Below are 24,123 nucleotides of genomic sequence, written 5' to 3'. Positions count from 1 at the left end.
TCTCTGTTTCCTGCGTTCTCATTTTCTCTTGAATCTAGTTCACTTTTATGCTTATCACTCTACTGAAACTATTCTTATGAAAGTCACCAATGACCACCTCAACAGATAAAGTGGTCAGTTATGAAGCTGGATTTCAGAAACATCTGGCATAGGTGATCATTCCCTCCTTGAAATACATTCTCCATTTAGATTCCAGGATACTGTACTCTCCTGGTTATCTACCTAACTCATTGGCTCTTCTGTCTCCTTTACAGGATCATCCTTGCCTTGTGTTCCTCTATATTTTGGATTGTTCCAGGGCTTATCTTGCAACCCCTCTGTTCTCTATCTCACCCTCACTTTTGAGGCTTCTCATTCAGTTTTTTAGCTTGAAATTACATATAATGTTGATCATCCTTAAACTGACTTTCCAACCCTTCACTGATTTCTACACTCATTTACTCAACTGTCAACTCAACATTTCCACCTGAATGTCCAATAGGCATCTGCAACTTAACATGCACAAAACTTAGCTCTTGATCCCCTATGTGTCCAAATCTTCTCTTCAATCTAGACTTCCTCATCTCAAAAAAAAAAAAAAAAGACACCACCATTAAGTCTAGCTGTTCAAGCCAAAATCCTAGCCTATTATCTTCACATGTAACATACAATTGATCAACTAATCCTATTGACCATAACAAATATTATTTATCAACCATTTTACCATCTCCACCACTACTATCTAGTCCAAGATACCATTATTTCTTGCCTGGATTATAGGCAAGAAATGCAATAGCATTCTAAATGTTCATTCTATTTCCACTCTTGTCTACCTACTATCAAATCTTTACAAGGTTTCCAGAGTCATCTTTTTAAAGGTTATTCACCTCTTCACGATTCCTCAATGACTTACCATTATATCCAGAAAAAATTTCAATTCCTTACTATGGCCTACAAGTACTTGAAATATCTGGGGTTATTTTTCTGACCTCATATGCTAGTACTCTCCATATCCTCTATATTTTGGTCAAAATGATCTTCTGCCTATATCTCAAGCCTGGCAATCCTGTCTTTGTATCAAGCCTTTAGAGTTGCTACGTTCCTGAACCTGGTACATTCTCCTCACAGACTTTCCAGGGCTTGATATCTTATTTCCTTCAGAGCTCTGTCCAAATGTAACCTCTTCAAAAATACCTTTCCTGACCACTCCAGCTAAAAGAGCATCCCTCGAACTACCTACCTTATGTTTCTTTATTTTTCCAATACCACTTACTTAGCCTGTCTTTTCCACTACCATGTAAGCTCCACACGAACAGGAACTCTATCTGCCTTGTTCACAAGTGTATCTCCATTGTCTGGCAGACAATATTTTTTGAATGAATTAGTAAAACTTTCTTCCAGAAGATCATCTTCTATCATACTGGACTCCTTCATTTCCCTCATACTGGACTCCTTCAGTGAAATACCTGAGGATTATTTACATAACCCTTCAACTCCCAATCCTTAAGTACATATCTTAACTAGAATGGTATCAACTTTAAAGATCATGAAGTAGTAGTTAAAACCTAATTTGTTATGAAATATATGAAATCTAATTTGTTAAATGCCTCTATGCAAAATCATATCATTTAACATTTATCTTTTCCCATTTAAAAAAATATGTTACCCCAAATGATTATATTTAACTGACGTTTTTCAGTAACATGCTATGTCTAAGCACACAGACTTATATTTTTAAAATATTCAATACATACTTATTTCAAACAAACAGCTACTGACCTCAGTAAGGAATGTTTTAATTTTATCTCCAGAGTAAATAGCTGTAGCAGTTTCTTCCCTTGCCAGTTTCCTGAGAAAGTTTCCCAAAAAGTTGTTTTTCAGTGTAAGAAAAGCTGCCAAAATTCCTCTAGAAATAGCTGTGTTCTCTTCATTTATTTTTGATGTAGGATTATAAATAACGCCCAACCGACTATGAAAAGTTGTTTTCTGCAAAACACATTTATAGATGAAAAAGATCTGTATCTTACATACCTTTTTACAGTTGAACTTTTTTCTTTCCAATCAAATTTATACTTTACCATACAACATCTTTCACTGTCAAATTCTATGTTGACTATTGAAGGTGGCCTATCACTGAAATAGCCTAAAAACAATCATTTTAGTAACTCCAACAGCTGCACCTCTTTATTTGATAATGCAATACTTTGTTTAACCTTTTCTTGTGTATGCATGTCTGTGAAATAAATAAAAATACAAAACAAAAATGTAGGAGTTAGCAAATTAACCCATAAAACTATCATCCAGGTCAAGAAATAGAGTACTGTCAAAGACATCTCTCATACCCCTGCCAATTACTATACCCACTCACTTTTTTTTTTTTTAAATATATCTTTATTGATTTCAGAGAGGAAAGGAGAGGGAGAGGGAGAGAGAGAGATAGAAACATCAATGATGAGAGAGTCATTGATCGAGCCCGCAACCCGGGCATGTGCCCTGACCAGTAATCGAACCCTGATCGCCTGGATCCTAGGTCGACGCTTAACCACTGAGCCACGCCTCGCCGGGCTCTTTTTTTTTATTTTTAATATATCTTTATTGATTTCAGAGAGGAAAGGAGAGGGAGAGAGATAGAAACATCAATGATGAGAGAGCACCCACCCACTTTTCTAAAGACAACAGCTATCCTGTCATTTATGGTAATAACATTCTTACTTTTCTTTATAGTTTATCACCTATGTTTGCATCACTAAACATTTTATCCATTTTGATCATACAAATGCAATCATATAGTATGTACTCTTTTTCCACTCCACATAATTGTCAAAATTCATCAACATTGTTTTGTGTAGGTGCAGTTATTTATTCATTTGTTTTTTTGGTGCTGTACAGAATTCCATGGCATGAATACTTTCTTTTATCCATCCCACTGATGCTGGATATTTGAATTTTTGTTTGGTGCTCTACAAACAGAATATGCTCCAACTTTAGAAGACGCTGAACAGTTTTTCAAAACAGTTGGATTAGTTTTCATTCCCACCAGCAACATATAAGAGTTCCATTACCCCATTGACTTTTTAATTTAAATCATTCTGGTAGATATGTAAGGATATCTCATCAGGATTTAATTCACTTTTTCTCATCACTAATGATATTAAGCATCCTTTAATATGTTCACTGGCCTCTTTACTGATTTGTCTATTCAATCTCTGCCATTATTTTATTGGAAATAATTATCTTTTTCTTACTGACTTATAGGGGTTTGAGTTCTAAGATTTGAGTGTTTTGTTTGTTATATGTATAGAGATAACTTCTGCTTTTTTGTGGTCTGCTTTTTCATTCTCTTGATGGTATCTTCTGACAAAAATAGTCCTTAATTTTTAATGTAGTTCAGTTTATTGGTATTTTAACTCATGGATACTGGGTTTTGTGTTGTTTTAGAAATCTTCTCTGACTTTAAAATCATCAAGTGTAATGTATGCATGAGTCTGTTTCTGCATTCTCTATTCTTTTTCCATTGCTCTATTTTTCTATTCTATGAAATTGTCTTCAATTTTATAGCTTTATAAAAGATCTTTATATCCACCAGAGCAATTATCCCACTTTCCTCTTCTTTAAGAGTAATTTAGTTATTCTTGGTGCTTTGAATCACTATATAAATTTGAGAATAGACTTGACGATTTCCATAAAAACTGCTGAGATTCATATTAGAATTGCTCTGAAGCTACACATCAATCTTGGGGGAACTAACATCTTACAACATTGAGTCCTTCCATTCATAATTATGGTCTATCTCTCCATTCATGTATAACTCCTGAATTTTCTCTCAATATTTTGGCAAAAGTCATAAATTTACTTTGTTACATTTAGTCCTAGTACTTGAAATTTTTGATACTATTATAAGTGATATCTTCATTTAAAATGCATTTCTTTTTTGTTGCAGTTCCTAAAAGTTAATTCTTATATATTGACCTGTTTATTCAGCAACCTGGTTAAACTAAAGAATTAATTCTAATAATTTATGCATCTATTTATATGTATTTTCTGTATAAACAATTTAGAAACATGACAATTTAAAATTTTCCCTCCTGGTTTCTGTTTATTCTGTTCTTCACTGGTTTAGGATTTTTGTATCTATGTTCATAAATAAGATGGGCCTAGAGTTTTCCATTCTTTATAATGCCTTTTTAGAGATTTGGATTTGAAGTAATGATGATCTTGTAAAATGAGTTGGGATGTACTGCTAATTTTTCTATTCTCTGGAAAACATTTTGTGTTAGACTAGTGCTTGGTATAGTTTGTACTAATGTGATCAAATGGGTCTGGGGTTTTCTATTTTGAGTACTTCTTTAAATTACAGAGTTAATTCCTTCAATAATTAAAAACATCTTCTTCCTACCATTACTATGTCCACAGGATCCTGACTGACATCTCTTTCAGTCATGGCACTGAATGTTTGGGTCTGCTTCTCCATTTTTCTTGAACAGTTTTACCAGGTATTTTATCCAGTCTATTAATCTTTTCAAAGAACTAACTTTGGGTTTTGCGGACCTTTACTATTTCATTACTTCTTGTTTTTATCTTTAACTTTTCCTTTCCTTTCTTTGATAAACGTTTAAGTTGCTATTTTTAAATGTCAAGATTTGTGCTTAGATAACTGATATTACACCCTTTCTTTTTACATATTTATGAATTGCACAGATTTAGTTGTAATTGTCAAGTTTTAGTGTCATTCAAATTTTCATTCATTTCAAAAATACTTTCAAATATGCGGTTTTGTATCAACAGTTTACACAGAAACATTTCTTAATTTTCAAATATACAGATATTCTAGTTTTGTTTGTTTTTGATTTCTAACTTAATTACACTGTGGTCAGAGAATACACTTTTGTATGATTTTGATCCTTCAAAATTTTATGAGACTTGCTTTATAGCCTAGCATCTACAAATGTTTTTAAATATTACATTTGCACTTTCCAAGAACATATACTATTCATTTTGTACTTTTCTATCATGTACATTAGGTCAAGTTTGATTATCTTGCTTTTTGAATCTTCTACACATCTCTATGGATTTTTCCTGTACTTGTTCTACTTGTTACTGAGAGAGGTGTGCTAAAATTTCATACTATCATTCATGGTTTTGTCTGCTTTTCATTGAAGTTTTGTCACGTTCTGCTTTATTTCCTTTGAGCCCCTCCTCTGAGGTGAATTATTATGCTAAAAATATTTTTTCTAGCCCAGTCGGGCTTGGCTCAGCGGTTGAGCGTCGAACTAGGATCTAGGCGATCAAGGTTCGATTCCCGGTCAGGGCACATGCCCGGGTTGCAGGCTGCAGCCGATCAATGACTCTCTCATCATTGATGTTTCTATCTCTCTCTCTCCCTCTCCCTTCCTCTCTCTGAAATCAATAAAGATATATTAAAAAAAAAAAAAAAGATAAAATATTTTTTCTACAGGAAAAAAAATTGTAAGAAACACATATCACACTCTGGCTACTGAAATGGCCTAGAAGCAATGACATCCTAATAATAATGAGCACTCTTGTTACCCAGATCTGGTTTTCTAACTACCATTTCCCACTAAATGGAGTCAGAAGTCTTTGGATAAACGACAAAATATAGATCTGAGACAGAGAGGCTATAAGGTGAGAAAGGGACATTTTTTTTGACAGAAAACAAAGTGCTCTGAAAAAGGACACAGAAGTCAGCTTGAGAGGTTCACTAGCCAAAATGGGGAACTATAAGCATTTAAAGCAGGGGTAGGGAACCTTTTTTCTGCCAAGGGCCATTTAGATATTTATAACATCATTTGTGGGCCATACAAAATTATCAACTTAAAAATTAGCTATGAAAAAAGCTCCCAGATTTACTGAATTTTGAGTCCCACCTGTGGTTGCCTTGGGAGGGCCAGACCAAATGATTTTGCGGACCGTATAAAAGCCCGCGGGCCAGGATGTTCTCCACCACTGACTTAAAGAGTAAACCATGTAACTGATAGAAGACACTGAAAAAAAAAAATCCATGAGCCAAATGACACTTGAAATTAAAAGACAAAAAAAATGTGTATTTGCCATCAACAGAAGTGACTTCTGTCACACCACCTCTCTTCTCTGAAAATTAGTAATTAAATATAAAGAATAAAGAATTTCACCTGGAATTTTAGGAATAATTTTATCTGTCATCCTGTTGATAAGAGGAGAGGTGGTCAATTGGGGGGGACATCTGTAATACTTTTGACAATAAAGATAAACTATAAAAAAGGAAAAAATAATACTGAAAATAAAAATAAGAAATGATATTACAGAAAATTCAAATAATATACTTAGCCAAGAGTCAGCAAAGTACAGCCTATGAATACAATCCTACCTGGGGTCTCTTTTCATACCGCCCTCTACACACACACACACGTTATGTGAAAAGACAGAGCAGCCAGAAGTTTAACAGAGATAATTAGAGAAAGAGATAGACAAGACGAGATGTCCTGGGATCACACTTGTTACTGAGGGTCTACAAAACTGCACATATGCTATGCAAACCCCACTCAAAACAATCAGAATCGGGCACAGGGAAGAATTAAAAGCATTCCCTGAATAAACACTGCAGAATAAAAATCTACTCTGTCCCACGGCAACTCCTTGGAAGACAGGTTTAAAAATAAAATTACACAGTGAAAGACGATTAGAATTAGTGGGGTGATCACACTGTAAGGTATAAAAATATCAAATCACTATATTATATATCTGAAATATAACCAATATAAGACTGTATACCAACTATACTTAAATTTTAAAAAATGTTAAATGAATCCTGTGCAGTCTGTGTGACTGTGTACATGCCAAAGGTTGAATCTTCTCAGGAGTAATTATAAAGGTAAATTCCAAGACACTATTCCATGGGTGAATGTGAGGCAAAATCATAATATTTCTGAGCTGTGAAAGTAGTCTGTAAGTCAGTCACACATTCAACAGTAAAGATGAAAAATCTAACTGGCTATGGGGACTTAAGCATTACCTTTGATCAGTAAGTGGTTTATGCTGACCCAGAGACATTCCCCAGGAAACCAACATAAAAGATAAAACAAAGGGAAAAACATCTAAGCAAGAATATCAGAGATATACAATGAGAGGGCAACAGACATTATAGAATTAGTTCAGTCACACCAATAAAAAAAAAAAAATTATCCAACAAACAAGTAGTCCTGCTGGGATTGGGGGAGCAAGGGATTGTTACCAGTATCCAAATATGCTACAGTGTATTATCTAAAATGTTTTGTTTCAATAAAAAATTACGAGACATGTAATGTGAGAGTGTGATTCATACAAATGGGGAAAAAACCCAAGCATTAGAAACTGTCTTTGAGCGGCCTTAGATGTTGGACTTAACAGACATATAAATATATGTTCAAAGAACTAAAGAAAATCATGTCTAAAGAATTAAAGAAAGGTATGATAATATTTCACAGATAATAATAATAATAATGAAGAGACAGAAATTATAAAAAAGAACCAAAAGGAAATTCTCGAGTTGAAAAGTAGAATAACTGAAATGAGTAATTCTCTAGAAGGGTTCAATAGATATAAGTTGGCAGAAGAAAGAATCAGTGAATTTAAAGATAAATCAATAGAGAATATAAAAATCTGAAAAACAAATTGTAAAAAGAATGAACAGACCCTCAGAGAAATGTGGAACATCATTAAACATGCCAACATATGCATAATGGAAGACATTGTAACTAATTGGTAAGGGCAGTTTGTGAACCTCTGAAAGAATATGCTTCCAGAATTTTTTTAAGAAATGTATCTTCATTGATTTCAGAGAGAGGAAAGGAGAGGGAGAGAGAGAGAGAGAAACATCAATGATGAGGGAGTCACTGATCAGCTGCCTCCTGCACGCCCCTAGCTGGGGATCGAGCCCGCAACCTTGGGCATGTTCCCTGACCAGGAATCGAACCGTTACCTCCTGGATCACAGGTTGATGCTCAGCCACTGAGCCATGCCTGGCCAGGCTACTTGTTTATTTTTAAGTTTTATGTGTAACAGACATAACTGAAATGTGGATTAAAATAAGCTCCAGTAAAGTCTCCAGATGACAGTAGCCAACATCCTAACTGCATCCTCATGAGAAACCCCAAGCCACAACCACTCAGCTAAGTCACTCCTGAATTCTTAAACCCCAGAAATGGCGAGAAAATAAAGGTTTACTGCTTTAAGCCACTAAGTTATAGAGTAATTTGTTATACAGCAATAAATTCGCACTTAGCTAATACAAAACAATATCATAAAATATTTTGGTTTATGTTTCTTAGGTGCTTTTATCTAGGCAGACTTACTCACCATGTGCTTTAATGCATTCAAAAGCATATTTCTCCCAGATGGTTTGTCAAAATCAGCAATAATCCAGAGAGTAACTGAAGAAATGACATCTTCATCTGAAAGTTTCAAATAGTTTAAACTAATTCTTTAAAAAATCAAACTAAAAGCAGAGGACATACCCAGTTAACAAAATAAAAACACACACAAATATTAATCTTTCTGAAAATAAGCAAATATAAAAAACATCATACAAACACAGTGACATGTTTATAAAAATGCTAGAAATGTAACTCATGATATAAGCTCTATATAAACTCAGGTACCAAGAAGAAAGAACAGCCCTTAAAGGACACATCTATGGGATACTTCTATGAGTAGAGAAAGTTATATTATGCTTATCATTCCAGTGTTGGCAAGCAAAACTGCCTTCTAGCTACATTTGTAAAAAATTAAATTAAAAAACCTGATATTTATATCCCCATATATATAAAACCGGATACAACAAAGCTTATTAGTAGATACTAAAAACAACAATATTTTACTAGCTTATGATTCATTTAATTCAAAATGCCTGGACTAACTCACATCATCTTGTGCCATCAACATCAGTACAATTCTTTTTCTGAAAAATCTGAAAATTTGGATGCCACAGAAAGAAACAATTTTTAATTCTGACGTTACAGTTAAAGTCATTTATTTCATCCAGCCTTGGTATATAACATGTGAGATAATATTTGTCTGGTCATCATTAAAACCTATAGAAAAATTATTCTTTTAGATCACATGACCCACTTAAAACAATTATAAAAATTTGCTCTACCAAACAGCACATTCTTTTCAAAGACTAAAGAAAAAGAATCCTTATGCCTTCTTAATGTCACCCCTTTTACTGTAACAGGTAGTAAATTGAGAAATATTTCAAAAGTGCTAAGTAAATTTCTCACAAGTCTTTATTTCTTTACACATTTACATAACTGCAAAGAGGAACTTAGATGTTTCTCAGTAAAGTATTCCTTTAAACTGCACGAGATTTAACCAGAGGGCATTAATTACAGGCTAACTTACTCTGATGCCCAGAAGCAACTTCTGAAATACAACCCGGAACCTGATAAATGTTTATCCTAACTTTTATTCCCTATTTCTGTCTCCTTTTCCCTTCACTTTTATATATTCAAGACCTTAGCCTGGCATAAAATGGAACTTTTATTTTACATTTTGTTATTTGTTGGATTTTGTGTAGATAGATCACTTTCTGAACATAAATCTAACTGATCATGGATAAGTTAGAAAATTCTGGGCCATCTGGTCTAAAGCTGGATTCACTCCACAGCATTCTCAACAACTGGTTGTGTAGCCCCTGCTTAAATCTCTCTCTGATATAAAAATTTACCCCCTACTACATAGTTTATTCTCTCTTTAGATCACTCTCATTGTTAGGAAGTTACTGCTTTATATACTGAGATATAAATCAGCCTTCTTTTATGTACTAGCTCTCATTTTTATCCCTACAGCTAAGCAGGTCAAATTACACAAAGCAAAACAAAAAACAACCATTCTCTAATTATCTTCACCTATCTGAATAAATCACTGTACCCTAAAAAAATATGTGGCACCACTGCAGACTTCCTTATCTAGGCTAAATTCTTATTTCTAAATATGTTCCTGTCTTGGTCTCCCCTCCTTTGTTTTGACCCCCAACCTAAGCAAAACATCCACATGTTGTTTAATGAGAATTCAGAACTATTCTCCTCTGATCTGTGGATTATACTTTCATTCATGCATCATAAGATATCAGTTTACATAGTCCTGAGAGAGTTTTATTGCTTTTGGAAAAAGTGAAAATGGTATAACTTGCTTTAAAAAAAAAAAAAGGCTAAAAAATTAAGATGAACTCCTCTCCATTTATAATTAGCTAGGATAGAAGGCATCATTTTCTTAGCACAAATCTTATATCCTAACAAATTACAAACTCTCAAACTGAAAACGGGGTCTCAGTAAAATATCAACATATAAAAATGTATCATGCCAACACCTTACTAAAATTACAAGTTTTTGCTACTTTAGGAATAAATCCAGGAAAATAAAATATGCTTATTACCTTCTTGGGTTAAATAATACATGTTCTCTGCAATTACAGCACTCTTATCTTGTGAATCCAAGAAAAAGAAAGTAGAGAAATCTTCGACATCTGCAGTTACTGAAAATTTTCATATTAAATAATAATGGATTAATAAAACATTCACAATTTAATAAGCATTTGTAGAAAAGTAATATAGGAGAATTATTTTACCTGATGTAGATATTAAGTTGAGGTACTGCCGTTCACTGTACAAAATCAAATGATTTATACGGGGTACAACATTATTTTTATCCATAAGGAAATCAATTGCATTTGTTCGATCATTCAATGTGCCCTAAAATAAGAAAAATATTATTTAGGTAATATAAGCAATTTATATGCATGTGTTTTAAAGGTATGCAGAGATTAAGACTACTTAATCTAAAATAAATCAATAAATAATATGTCATTTAAGATTCTTATAATAAATTTTCATGTAAAACTGAATTTTCTTTCCAAATAAGCCATTTTTAGATGTAATTATGAACAGATAAAATTATTACTTTAAATATCATTATTAAATATATCAGAATAAAAATTTTTACAAAATTAACTTTTGCTATTAAAAGATTTCTTAATACAAAGAATCATATATAAATATCATTCATCATGTATTTTCTCATAAATGCTTACCTACCATAAAAACTTCCCTTTGCAAATATATAGTCACATCCATCATTTTCTGAAGAAGAGCTCTTTCTAGTTTTTGAATATTCAAATCCTCATGGTTCAGGGATTCACCATTATAAAGAGCTTGAGGCAAAGGGCCCAGGCCAGTCACCTTATAAAAGCTTGCTCCTGCCTATTCAGTTCAAAAATATCAGAGTTAAAAAGAACATCGTTGTCTAAAAAAGAAATACATAAGCAAAAGAAGGGACACTGCCACATTTTTATATGCCAGAGAAAAAATGTTAATTTAGCTCATTTTATCCATCCTTTCCAAACATTATTTATTTATTTATTTTACTATTTTCTTAAATATATCTTTATTGATTTCAGAGAGAGGAAAGGAGAGGGAGAGCTAGAAACATCACTGATGAGAGAGTCATTGATCGGCTGCAGCCCACAACCCGGGCATGTGCCCTGACAGGGAATCGAACCCTGATCGCCTGGATCCTAGGTCGATGCTTAACCGCTGAGCCACGCCTGGCAGGGCTCCAAACATTATTTAAAGGGAAGGACTTTATGTACACAGAGCAAGAGTTAGGGAACTTTCTGTTTAGGGCCAGATAATACCCATTTCAGGCTTGGTGAGCTATCAGGTCCATGTCCCATCTACTCAGCTCTGATGTTATAATGCAGAAGCAGCGATACACAGCACATGAACAAACAAGTGTAGCCATGTCACCCAAGACTAAGAAAACAGGCAGTGGGAGGGCTAGATTTGGCCTATGGCCTGTAGTTTGCTGACCCTTGATATAAAGTATGATATTTACTTTTAAAAAGACATCATTCACCAGGATCAGAGATTCATTTATCCCTGTACTCATTTGTTTAATAAGCATTTATTGAATTCATGCCACTAATATTAGGTTAGGCCCTGTGAATAGAGAGCTGAAAATCTGCTCTCAAGTTGTTCATATATATACACAAACAAAACACAGGCATGTACAAGGGTCTATGGGAGCCCAGAAAAGCAGCATCTAACCAAGCTTGTGTATGGAGAGGAAGGTATCAGAGAAGAACTCTATTAGGGGGTGACACCAAAAGAATTAAAGGATGAGCAAAATTTACTAGGGAGGTAAAATGGAGAAAGACACTCGAAGTGAAAAGAGACAGCCCAACAAGGAATGGAGGGGAAGAGAGAATATGGCATATTTAGGCAATCGCAAGTAATCTGCTGTGTTTACAGTGGGGAGAGCTGTCAGATATAGGGTCAGAGGAGACAGGCAGAGGCCAGATCATGAAGGTCTGTCACATCTGGATTTTGTCTTTTGAGTGAGAAAGCATCACTACACAATTCATTTGTTTGCTACTCAGTAATATGTATCATAATTATTATATCCAAAACACTCACAATTACTCTATGAAGCTAAATACTCCAAGCACATCCATTTTACAGATGTTGAAAGAGATCTAAAAAAGTAGTCATTTTCAATTCCAGATAGCTACTACATTTTGGAAACAGAATTTGTATTTAGATCTGTCTAACCAAGAGTCTGAACTCTCAACCACTGAACTATACAATCTCTGCATTTATTGGGTATTTCCTATATGTTAGGCTTATGAATTCATATAAATTATATTCAAACTCTATCCTAAGTAAACTTATACTTTCACAGAGGAGAAATGGATATATTAAAAATAGGTGTGAATATGGTATACGGGGGTACCAAGAGGGTATGACCATTTCTATCTAGGAAAAGGATTCATGACAGTATGATCAGATGTGCTTATATAAAAAAGAACACAGTAGCAACAATGTGAAGGAAGAAAGTGGGAGAGCATGCACTGGGGATGGTGGGGCAGGGGCTACTGCAATAGTATGGGGAGAAAGAAAAAGAGCAAGAACCAAAATCAGTGGTAATGGGCAAAGTGAGAATGAGGCAGTTTCTGAAATATTTAGCTGGCAGAACTAGGTCTATTGCTTCAGAGAGTATGAGGGAAAAGTAGTTTAGGATGGCATAGGTGGCCTAGGAGAATGATGATACTACCCTCTAAGATAGGGCAAAAAAAGGAAAACAGGTTTGGGGTAACAAAGATCATGGGCTTGGTTTTAGGTTCTCTTGATTTAAGATGCTTATGGACAATCAATCCACTAGGCAGTTGCACACCTGGGTATGGACCTTCAGAAAGATGTCCCTGCTAGAAATACAGGCTCTCTTCCAATTTACTCTATCATTTCCAATTAGGCAATATGCCCATTCCAAAAGTTTTAATTACAACAAATAAGCCAGTGACACTGAATTTTATACTTTTAGCTCATACCTCTCTTCTCAGCTACAGACATATATATCTAATCATTTATTTCATATTTCCTCTGGAAATCTCACAGGCACCTCAAATTCAATATGTGAAAAACAGAACTTTCGACCTTATTTCCCACTTGGTTTCCCCTCCACTTCTTTCCATCTTGGCAATGGCTTCACAACCCTCCTTCTTAGTTGCTCAACTGAACCCTGGGAGTGGTCCTTGACAATTTCTCATCTCCCCTTTGCCTATCCAATTCAGCAGCAGGTCCTGGATTATAGTTCCTAACTCGATTGTGTCCATTTTTCTCTGCCTTTACTTCTTCCAAAAGCTTCTAGCCCATATCTTATTACCTACATGTTTCCTAATCCATCTCACCACATACAATTTTACTCTCTAATGACCCATTCTCAACAATGGAGAATTTAAATAAAAAAAAAAAGCATACCACTGTCACTTCACTGTTTAATATCTTTTCAGGTTTTTTACTACTTCCAAGGTCTTCTACTGTTTGGAGTCCAAGTTAAATATTGCTCACAAGACCCTGTGTAAGATCAGGCCCCTTGCCTACTTCTCCAGCCTTGTCTTAGGAACTTTCCTCCACAATGCAAACATAACATATGCTTGCTATCTATACAGCAGCAACACCAATTTCTCTTAGTTCCTTCACATTTTTCTCTGGAATGTTCATCTACTATCACTTCCTTGTTTTCATCCATCCAACTCTTCGTCCTACTTCAGGATTCATCTTACATGTCGCTGCTTCAGAGTATTCCATTTCCAGAGTTCTCCTCTTTCATTCTGTTGTGTACCTATGGGCCTCTTCCAATTAAGACACATGCCCATCAATTTAGGGAATTGCTTTGTGCTATTTCTCTGATGCTTTCCTTTCCTTTGTTTTCCCTGTTCTCTCTGAATCCTCTAAACTGAGTCTCTAATTGTTTAACTTTCATCCTTATTTTTCACTTCTTTGTCTTTTTTGTCTCTGTACTATTAAATTTTTATTTTATATTTTCAAGAGATCTTTTTTGTACTCTATTCTTTAACCTCTTGTGCCTAGAACATTATAAGTACTCAATAAATATTTGTTCAAAATACAGATAAAGTTTGGATTGGATATAGAGAGAAAATTACATGAATGTAAGTTTATGGAATAAAGACCTGAACTCCTTTATTTTCTTTGTATAGGAGTCAGAATGATTTCCTAGGCATGGAGAGGAAGGTGAGAAAGGGTCTTATGGGACTGATAAATGTTTAGAATAGTTTTGGGATAGTATTCATGAAACCAAAGGTAAAGCAGAGATCCTATGAAGGTGAGCAGCAAAGGCGCCATTCTGTTTAGAGAAAGGCCAGAAATGGCTGCAAAAGGGCGTTCTTGGGCCTGGTATGTGCAAGGGAACGTGCTGGTTTGTCAACTGCTATGTTTGTAAGAAAAATTCTGAATAAGTTATCTGACCAATCTACTATTTGGATACATCTGTAATAGAAAACTATGAGAGAGGGTAAAAATGTGGATTAATTCTTAAAGCAAAAAAAGTTAAGAAATGAAAAGACAATCATAGTATTTGACTTACTAACAAGTTAAAAAGTCACACATATTTTAAATATTCACTTAACCAAAACGTGGTAAAAGCAGATCTTTTAAACAGGTGGTATGCACTGTTTTATTAATTGGGGTATGTATGTCTTATGGATTCTTAATGATCTGAAATGCTTCTGTACCAGTTGGTAATTAACTGCTGTCTTGGCGCAGCAATTTCCCCCAAGAACCATTCTGACCTCCTTTCCCAGACCCTCCATGTCAACATGTTTCAGCCACTACAGGGTAACTGGCTTTAGCAGGAGGGTCTACAAGACTACTACAGCCCTGGTTGATTCTTTCTGATTGGTTTCATTTGATCTTGAAGCCACAACAGTTTTTAAATATTTTAAGTAATACCACTGGGCCGGGGGAAGACCAAGTAAAGCCAAGGAGGTAGAAAAGATATCAATCCTCAATTATAATAACAAAAACTCAGCAAATAATATCCAAAATTTAAGACATGCTATACAACTTGAGGAGAACTGAAATACTTCAAGTCCAGTTGGAAGTGAAATTTATATCCACATAAGTATGCATAAAAAAAGGTAGTTCATAGGACACAATAATATTGGGTTGCAAATACCAATATTTAAGGATAACATGGTGTTACTCAGATATCTGGGCTATATAATATTACCTCAGCTTAAGTGCATTAATATCACAGCATATACTGCCCAGAATAGACATAAATAAATAAATCCATTTCCTTCTATGTTCAAGTTAGATTATAAACAATATTTTGAAACTGTTAATAAATATATTAAATGAAATTAAGTAAGTACCTTAAATATTTCCTATGTAGCTGTTCATAGGAATGCATTTTATTTCAATACACTTAATACCCTCATGTACACAAGTGTTAACAAAAGGCTTTAAGTGCTACAATTAATTTGAACCAGAAGAGGTTTCTTAAGAAACAAAGTGTATACCAAAATTTAGTGAAAAATCAAGTGGTTTCAGATTAATAAAAAACAGCAAATTAACCAGAAAAAAAATTTTTACTCTTGAATGAGAAATGATTCTTAGTACCACAATTATGCATCTATCAGTCATGCTTAAGAGATATATTTGCAGAAGTGTCAGTCTCTGTGGAGAGTGTGAATAGAAATTGTGCTCTACCACTTAGTAGCAAGGAGTAACGAAACCATCTCTATTAAAAAAATAAAGAAAAGTGAAAACATAAAGTGTAAATATGAAAAACTTCCAGGACTCCTATAATTAACCCATTAAAAGGGCTGATATTAAAACCCAAATGATGCAACCTTCTGCTTTTGCCCTGTGCAAACAGATCCCTAAGATATACAATTTCACTATGCTTCTATTCCATGAGCTTACATAATCATTACAGGAACTTTTTCTTCCCCTCCATGATTCAGAATAATTAAAGAGTACTTACAAAAAATATTTTTTTCTCAATTTTCCTTAATGCCATAAGTAACTTTACTAAAAGAGATGCCTCTAATATAACTTGGTCCTAAAAGAAAGCTCATGTTGGCTGCCTTTCAGGTGTGTTTTTTAAATTATATGAAAATATAACAATGGGGGGGAAATCAATGAAACACTTTCTCATTTCAAATAAAACTGTTTGGAAAACTATTCTAATATAACTAAAAAAACCCACAAAACTATAATTCCTACCACATTGGCTTTTTAATCAAGTGAGACCACCAGTCCTTTGGCTTCACAACCTTTTTCTATGCAGCTCATAGATTTTACTTGTGGGCTACTCTTTGGGTCTTTTATGCTAATGTCATATTCAATTTTTGCAACTTTACCCTTAAGAGTATTTTATCCAATTACTTCCCTTAGCTCGGATATTTTGGACTTTCTTTAAAACTGAGATTGATGCCCCTGAAATTTATGGTAAGCTTAAGCATCATAGTAATTCTTGTATATGGTTTTACTCTACACCCTTTCCTAGTCTCCAGAGCAGCAATTTCTAAAACATCATAGCTCTCTTTAAGTTCCATTCCTACCACACACACCCTCACTCTCAGATGGCCTGCCTCCTCATTAATTCATTCAATAGACACTTACTAATTACACACTATGTTCCACTCACTAGACATTGGGCCTACAACATCCAATAAGATAAATGATTCCTTGTCTCATGGAGCTCACAGTCTAGTGAGAAGTCAGGTACTGAACAATTAATTAAAATCAGCACTATGCAGGGGTGTAAGGTACTATTTTAGTACGTAATGGAACAACTTAATCTCATTTCAAGGGTTTAAAAACATTTCCCCCAGGTTTTTCCCACAAGTTTTACTTTTTCCATATTAAAGCCAAGAACTAATGTAAGCTAGAAGAGGATGGAGGGAGTATCTACAAATATGGAGAAGAACAAGTACGTGAAGTCCCTCTGATAAGAAGGTTACCCATTCAAGAACTTGAAATAATGCCAGTGTGGCTGGAACAGAAAAAGCAAGAAAAAGAGTAGGAAATGAGAATAAAGAATTATAAGTAGGGGCCAAATTAGGCCGGACCTTTACAATGCTAGTGATTCTGAACTTTACCATTACTATTGAGGAATATTATATATGAGAGTGTCAGGATCAGTGTGTTTTTTTTAACTTTTATAAAATGCAAAAATCCATTTAGAAATCTTGAGATCTACATGAGCATTAGAAATAAACCCTCAATGCTGCTGCATTTTCCTAAGTCTGATTCTTACCCTAGCACTTATCTAAAAAGCCAGCTTTCTATTTCTTCTTAAGAAAGCATAAATTATATCCTTTGAAATTCTATGCTCAAGTTGTCTATCCTGTAAATCCTGAGAATTATCTTTTTTTTCTTTTGTACTTTTCAAAATATCAGTTGTTGAAATGTAAATACTCTATACAATATGTGCCATTCAAAGGTCTAAAATTTCCCTTCTTTTTGAGGGATTAAATCCCAATCATGGTTCAATCATATTGAGATAATTTATTCATAAGATTATAGATAATAAAAGGGTCTTGAATCATATTTTTGAAAATCTGCATTCCAAAATACCTTTCTTTTATCATCATATCTAGAATTAATCCCCAAAATATCCAAAATATCAGCTTGAGGAAATTTATCTTGGAGAACACTCTTCACATTGTCCACTGTGATTATATTTTGACTCTTCACTTTTTGGTACATCTGTGGAAATAAAGATATTATAATTAATTTTCACCTCATAGCAGTTATTTTATTTCCCTTAGCATGAAGAGAAATTTATAAATTAAGCGTATTTTACATTCTCTCAGTTCTAAACATACTATATACATATGAATACACACCCATACCCACACATACAAATTAATCATTCTGACCATACAATGTATCATCCTGTAATAAAAAGTTTTGTGAAATTTAATAGCTTTCAAAAATACCATAACAAATTTGTTATACTCTATTTTAACAACTGATTAATAAAAAATGGTTACCTTATTTTTAAAATATGTATAAAATATGTTAAATGACTATTTTGGAAAAGCTTTATTTTCATTTCTGATTGCTTTTTAGTAACTACTAAGACTAGATTTTCTCTGCACCTCCATTCTCCCTGCAATCTCAAATGTTCTAAACACACTTGTATGATGTAAATTGTTACTCCTTTATTATTTTTTTTGTTTGATTTCTCCCTTCATTATAGGTCCTTTACTATGACCCAGGCTCCATTGTAGACCTGAGGAAAGACAGCTTTTCAATGACAGAGAGGACATCCCTGAGCAGATAACTTAGCTACAACATAAATATGAATGGTGAGCTAACAGACATTCTGGGGAACACACAATACGATATACAGATGAGGTATTACAGAATTACACTAGAAATCTATATAATTTTATTAACCAATGTCACCCCAATAAATTCAATTAAAAATTTTCAAAAAGACATTCTGGGGAAAGAAACTTCCAAGCAGAAGGAACTAGTAAGTATAAACACCATTAGGTAGGTAAATTAAGAACATTCTTCTTAGCCCCAATTCACTTAAATCAATACTGCCAGAGACAATCTCGTGTTATGGCTGACACAATCCCCATGTTATTTGTCATAAGAAGAATTAGCATTCTTCTTTGTTTTCCTTTTATCACTGTAAACTTTGTAACCTATTCCTTTAGGAAGCACAGGTCTGTAAATTAGATCACAATTTGGTTTTATGAGCTTCTCAATTTATGGGTATTTTCTCCTCATAGCATAGCAGAATATACTATAATTCTAATAACTAAAAAAAAAGTGAGTTTAGGCTTCAGAGTAAAATAGAAATAAGGATTAAAAATGAGATTTTTTTAATAAAACAAAAATTGTACATGAAAAGTCTTTGAGATTATTCATTTTACTAGTTACTTATTTTAAAATATTAGATATTCCTAAAATATCTAAGGTAGCGAGAATGCCTTACATAAGTTAGATACATAATGATGCAATCTTCTTATATATTTTAAGAACTGTATGTAACTTGGTAAGCAAAAATAAATGTATATAACATGTATGAGGCATAAATAATGAAATGGACAATTCCACGAACAGACCATGTAACACAGGACATGGAACATCATCCATGCTGGTAAAGTGCATCTCCCCTCCCAATCCAGTCTCCCTCTGCTCCCCAGATGCATCATCTAGTTTGTGTTTACCATTCCCGTACCTTTTAAGTTCTAGGGTTTTATCTAAATATATTCCCATGCACTATATTTAGTTTTGTTTGCTTTTGAACGTTAAAGTATATGTTGATATGTCAGCCTTCTATAATGTCATTATGCTTCTAATACAGATGTGCTGTTGCATATCATATTCCATTATGTGACCAAATAAAATTTCACCCAGTCTGAAGAAGAACCATTCCTTGTTTACAATAATGACTGACAAGCTAAAGACCAATAAATTAAAAAATGAATAGAAGTTATTCTTAAGCAATCAACTGACTTTCTTAATAATAATTTTTAAATACATTTATATTTTTTTATGGTGGGCTATAATAGTTTCAAAACCTCAATTATGAAATAATCTTCCTGTCTCTTATTCTTCCTTAATCAGGTTCTTACCTATTTCTGACTTTTCTTATACAATCTCTCTGTCAAACTCAGTAACAATCTTACCATTTCCACACCAATTTACTATTACAAAATGATCTTCTACTTTGAAATTCTCTAGAAAGTATCTATGTACATTGTCATTTAGAATATTTTACTTTGCAATAATTTTTTCTATTTCTGATTTTACTCCCTATTCAAGAATTCTTCCACGACTAATCATTTTCTCTAAACTTAATATATACAACTTAATTTCCTTTATTGGCTGGTTAAGCCTAAGTGAATTCATATATTTTGGTAGAGCCTCAGTTGCATAATTTTTAAATTGGGGACAATATTATGTAATTCAGTTGGGAATTTAAAGAATCAAATCCATCATCTGTATTAATCCCCTCAATAGTTTTGTGTTTTTTAAAAATATGTTCTTATTGATTTTTCTTTAGAGAGAGAGGAAGAGGGAAATGGAAACACTGATGAGAGAAACATCAATTGGCTGCCTCCTGCAAGCCCTGTACTGGAGAACAAGCCTGTAAGCCAGGCATGTGCCCTGACTGGGAATCGAACCAGTGATCTCTTGGTGCATGGGTCAACGATCAACCACTGAGCCACACAGACTGGGCCCAACAATATTTTTTATAAACTTTGAAATATTAATATAACAATAATAATTATAGTAATGCAAGAAATACACTATACTTTCTAAATAAATGCTAGTGCATAAACTCACCTTAATGCAAGAAATATACTATACATTCTAAATAAATTATGCTAGTGCATAAACTCACCTGTGTTATGAAAACAAATGCTTGTGATACATCATATTCTTCTGCAACATAGTTGAAAGCCCGCCAAAGAGCAACTCCAGCATCATCTGTTCCATCGACTTCATCATCTGTATTAACAATGAACACAAAACCAATTCTGGAAAAAGAAGATGAATAAGTAATGTCACAATTACCCCTTAAATCACAATAAACTATGATTTTAAAACATCATTAGACTATAGCATCTAAATGGAAAGAATGTGTTAGTAAGTGGGGGAAGAAAGGAGTATTATTTGAAAAGGTTTGATTTGTAATGCCTATTCACCAGAATCTTCATTCTGATGGATCTCTCCAAAATGTATATTCTCTGGTGGTGACATTATCAAATAACCATGTTTTTCCAGGGGGGAAAAAGGAGAAAAGTGTATTCTTAACACAATCACAGGGAAATGGATCCATCTTTAAGTTCCCAAGGTGATGAGATCATTCTCTCAGAAGATAAACAAGATTGCCAAGCAACTTTGATTAAGAGTCTATCATAAAGGTATATAATACTTCACAACACAGCTATAGTGTGTCAGGCACTAGAGATAAACCATTGCTTTGAATCCCACATTAATACTCTGTGTAATACAAAATGAAACTCACTGGATTTCCTTCTACTGACAGTTTGTTATAAATTGACAATTACCTAACAGGAATTTTACGATAATATAACACTTCAGCAAGTTTTATAAAATTCAAGGTATATTCTTGAGCAGGATCAATAAACAGAACCTAAAAGAAAAAAGATAGTCTATCATCATTATTTTAACACTTTAAAATTTTCATGAAATTTAAGTTTAGTTTGATTTCTGTAGCTAAAAAGCATACAATTTCAAGGCTTTTAAAAAAAAATTTCTAGCAATTCTAAGAAACTCTGAAAAATGGATATAAGAATTTCAGTTTATGAAGGATTTCTAAAGACTGCACATCCAAATACAATAATACATGGAGTTTGGTAACATTCATTCTCCTTTTGAAGCACAGCATAAAGTAAGTATTTTTTACAAGAAGTGAAATATCTTATTCTAAATATGTTCATTAAATTTTCTGTGATAAATTTTTTAAAAAAGGAAATAGTAATTGAATTTTAACAAAAAAAGCATTAATATAACTGATCACTCCAGGTTGATGTAGGCAATAATCACTTCCTGTGAAAAAGCCCTAGGTGTTTCTCCACAATTTAAAGTTCTATAAGGTTGTTTATGTTGTAATAATGAATTATATGCTAAGATGATAAAATGGTATTCATGTATTTTCCCCTGAAATGTATGAAACTTTAATCATTAGTTCTTTATAATATAGGAGAAAAGTTCTATCATAAATTCCTTTCAGGAAATGTAAAAGTTGCCCATTAACTTAATATTGGTATTATTAAAGTGCATCAAGGTCAAGCAACAAGAGGCAGACTATGTGACATTGCTAGGTTTTGATACCTGTTCAGCCATGCCACTCAAACTTACTGTATCAGGCAAATATTTCCTTCCTTATTACTCAGATGCCTATTTACCAAGAGCAGGGTAAATCCAAAAAGAATGCTGATATCTTCATAAAAAATATATACAGCCCAGTCGGCGTGGCTCAGTGGTTGAGCATCAACCTAAGCACCAAGAGGTCCCCGGTTCAATTCCTGGTCAGGGCACATGCCTGGTTTGTAGGCTCAACCCCCAGTGGAGGGCCTGAAGGAGACAGCCAATCAATGCTTCTCTCTTCCCCTTTCCCTTCCTCTCTCTAAAAAAATCAATAAAACATATTCTTACAAAATGTATACAAAATATCAAAATATGAAACTCACCAAATTATGAAAATTACGCCTTATGGAAGGTATTTTTCCAGGGAATAGTGATTTCAGAAGTTCCTGGCAACTTGCAGGCCATGCAACATACAAATAATCATTTTCTAAATCATTAATCCACTAGAAAAGAATACAGAAATCTGTTAAAGCTAAATTAAGATAATAATCAAATCATTTTCAAAGGCAGATTTCACGCTATCAAAGGACAAGTGAAATATACACAGAATTTTCTATATTAGATTAAATACAGGAAGTCAGTTGAATATTTTTAAATTAAGGACTGAATCATATGCAACAATTTTATATTACCATGGCCTTTTACATGAAGCCTTCTACCCAAATGCTGACTCCTTTTACTTGTATGTTTTTTATATTAAAAAATAAAATTATATAACAATTACTCTCCATAAACTATTTAAGAGACATAAATATTTATCTTAATTATCAAGAGTATAGGAGGCAATGAGGTCCTCCACCTTACCTCTCAAATTTAAAGGCTTGGACATATGAAAAATAAAATGCCTTTTAAAAGTTATAGAACATATACTAAAGTACACAGAGAAAAAATAATACAAGATCAAAACAAGTGTAAGACATGAGCAACACAGGCAGAGGGTCTAATATACATGTAGCTAAAAGTCCCAGAGAAGGGAAAGAATGAGACAAAGCAACACTTGAAGAAAAGCACGTGGTTTTGCAGTAATCTAGACATGAGTTTTTGGAGGGCTTAACTAAGAGGCAGTGGTTTTAGAGAGAAGACAGAATTAAGATACACACACAAAGAGGGATGAGTAAGAGGGAGGAACGCAGGGTAATTCATGGCTTTAAGAAACAAACACTGTATCAACGCTGATATAGTACACTCTAGGAGAAGTAGACTTCCAGGGAAGATGACAGGGAACTGGGGAGAGAATCAACTCAGTGTTAGACATACTTAAGATGTTTACATGACATCTGAGGAGAGATGACAGTGAACAGCTGTGAGAAATTCTATTTTAGTGGTTAACAGGTATGATGGGGATCTGTGATTAGTTTATTTCCACTATAATTTGTCCTGGTAGTACTGAAATGGAAGGGAGAATTTTGGTCTCCTTGGAAAAGTCAGTACTAGAATATCTTGCTTATTTTTCTGATATAATTCTTGCCAAGATGTAAAGGTAATGGGAACAGTTCTAAAGATTGTCACAACATGCTAGGAAATCTGTAGACTCAGTCAGCGGTGTCTAGTTTAGTTCATTATTCTCCTATGGGAACCCTAGATGAGAGGAGGAGAAGGCAACATGGAGAGGTTGTAAATACCTGGTCCCCTACTTATTTCAAGTGAGAAACTGGCCTTATGCTTTATGTATCAGTCCCATTGAACGTGATAATGATTTCAGGTAGAGTCACCGTTAATGTGGATCAAAAGAGCTAGAGGTGTTTATTTAAAAAGCACATGCCTTGGCTCCACCTCAAACCTGTAAATCAGAAACTGAGAAAAGGCCCTGGGAATCTCCATTTAAAACAAGTACCCTAGGTGATTCTTGTCACAAGTACTAAAGTTAGGAAACTGTAGCAATGGCCTAATTTATAGCATGGGTGTTAGGCAAATTAACTAAGGTAAAATCCTGATTCATTTT

At 33.8% G+C, this 24,123-nt stretch overlaps 1 protein-coding gene across 1 annotated transcript in view; it reads right to left on the bottom strand.

Annotated features, from left to right (window-relative positions):
- Positions 1 to 24,123, bottom strand: part of UGGT2 (UDP-glucose glycoprotein glucosyltransferase 2) — a 133,221-nt gene that overhangs the window by 59,558 nt on the left and 49,540 nt on the right. Inside the window, exons 13-21 of the mRNA XM_081127976.1 lie at positions 22,505 to 22,624; positions 21,359 to 21,444; positions 20,689 to 20,824; positions 17,895 to 18,026; positions 11,046 to 11,210; positions 10,580 to 10,703; positions 10,388 to 10,486; positions 8,311 to 8,405; positions 1,759 to 1,965 (exon numbers count right to left, since the gene is read on the bottom strand). Of these exons, the coding sequence (XP_080984102.1) occupies positions 1,759 to 1,965; positions 8,311 to 8,405; positions 10,388 to 10,486; positions 10,580 to 10,703; positions 11,046 to 11,210; positions 17,895 to 18,026; positions 20,689 to 20,824; positions 21,359 to 21,444; positions 22,505 to 22,624 (1,164 nt within the window). The remainder of the gene's footprint in view (positions 1 to 1,758; positions 1,966 to 8,310; positions 8,406 to 10,387; positions 10,487 to 10,579; positions 10,704 to 11,045; positions 11,211 to 17,894; positions 18,027 to 20,688; positions 20,825 to 21,358; positions 21,445 to 22,504; positions 22,625 to 24,123) is intronic.

The sequence above is a fragment of the Miniopterus schreibersii genome, assembly GCF_964146895.1.
Source record: "Miniopterus schreibersii genome assembly, chromosome: 2".
Lineage (NCBI taxonomy): Eukaryota > Metazoa > Chordata > Mammalia > Chiroptera > Miniopteridae > Miniopterus > Miniopterus schreibersii.
The sequence above is the reverse complement of the archived record's forward strand: the minus strand, read 5'-3'. Positions and strand labels throughout refer to the sequence as shown.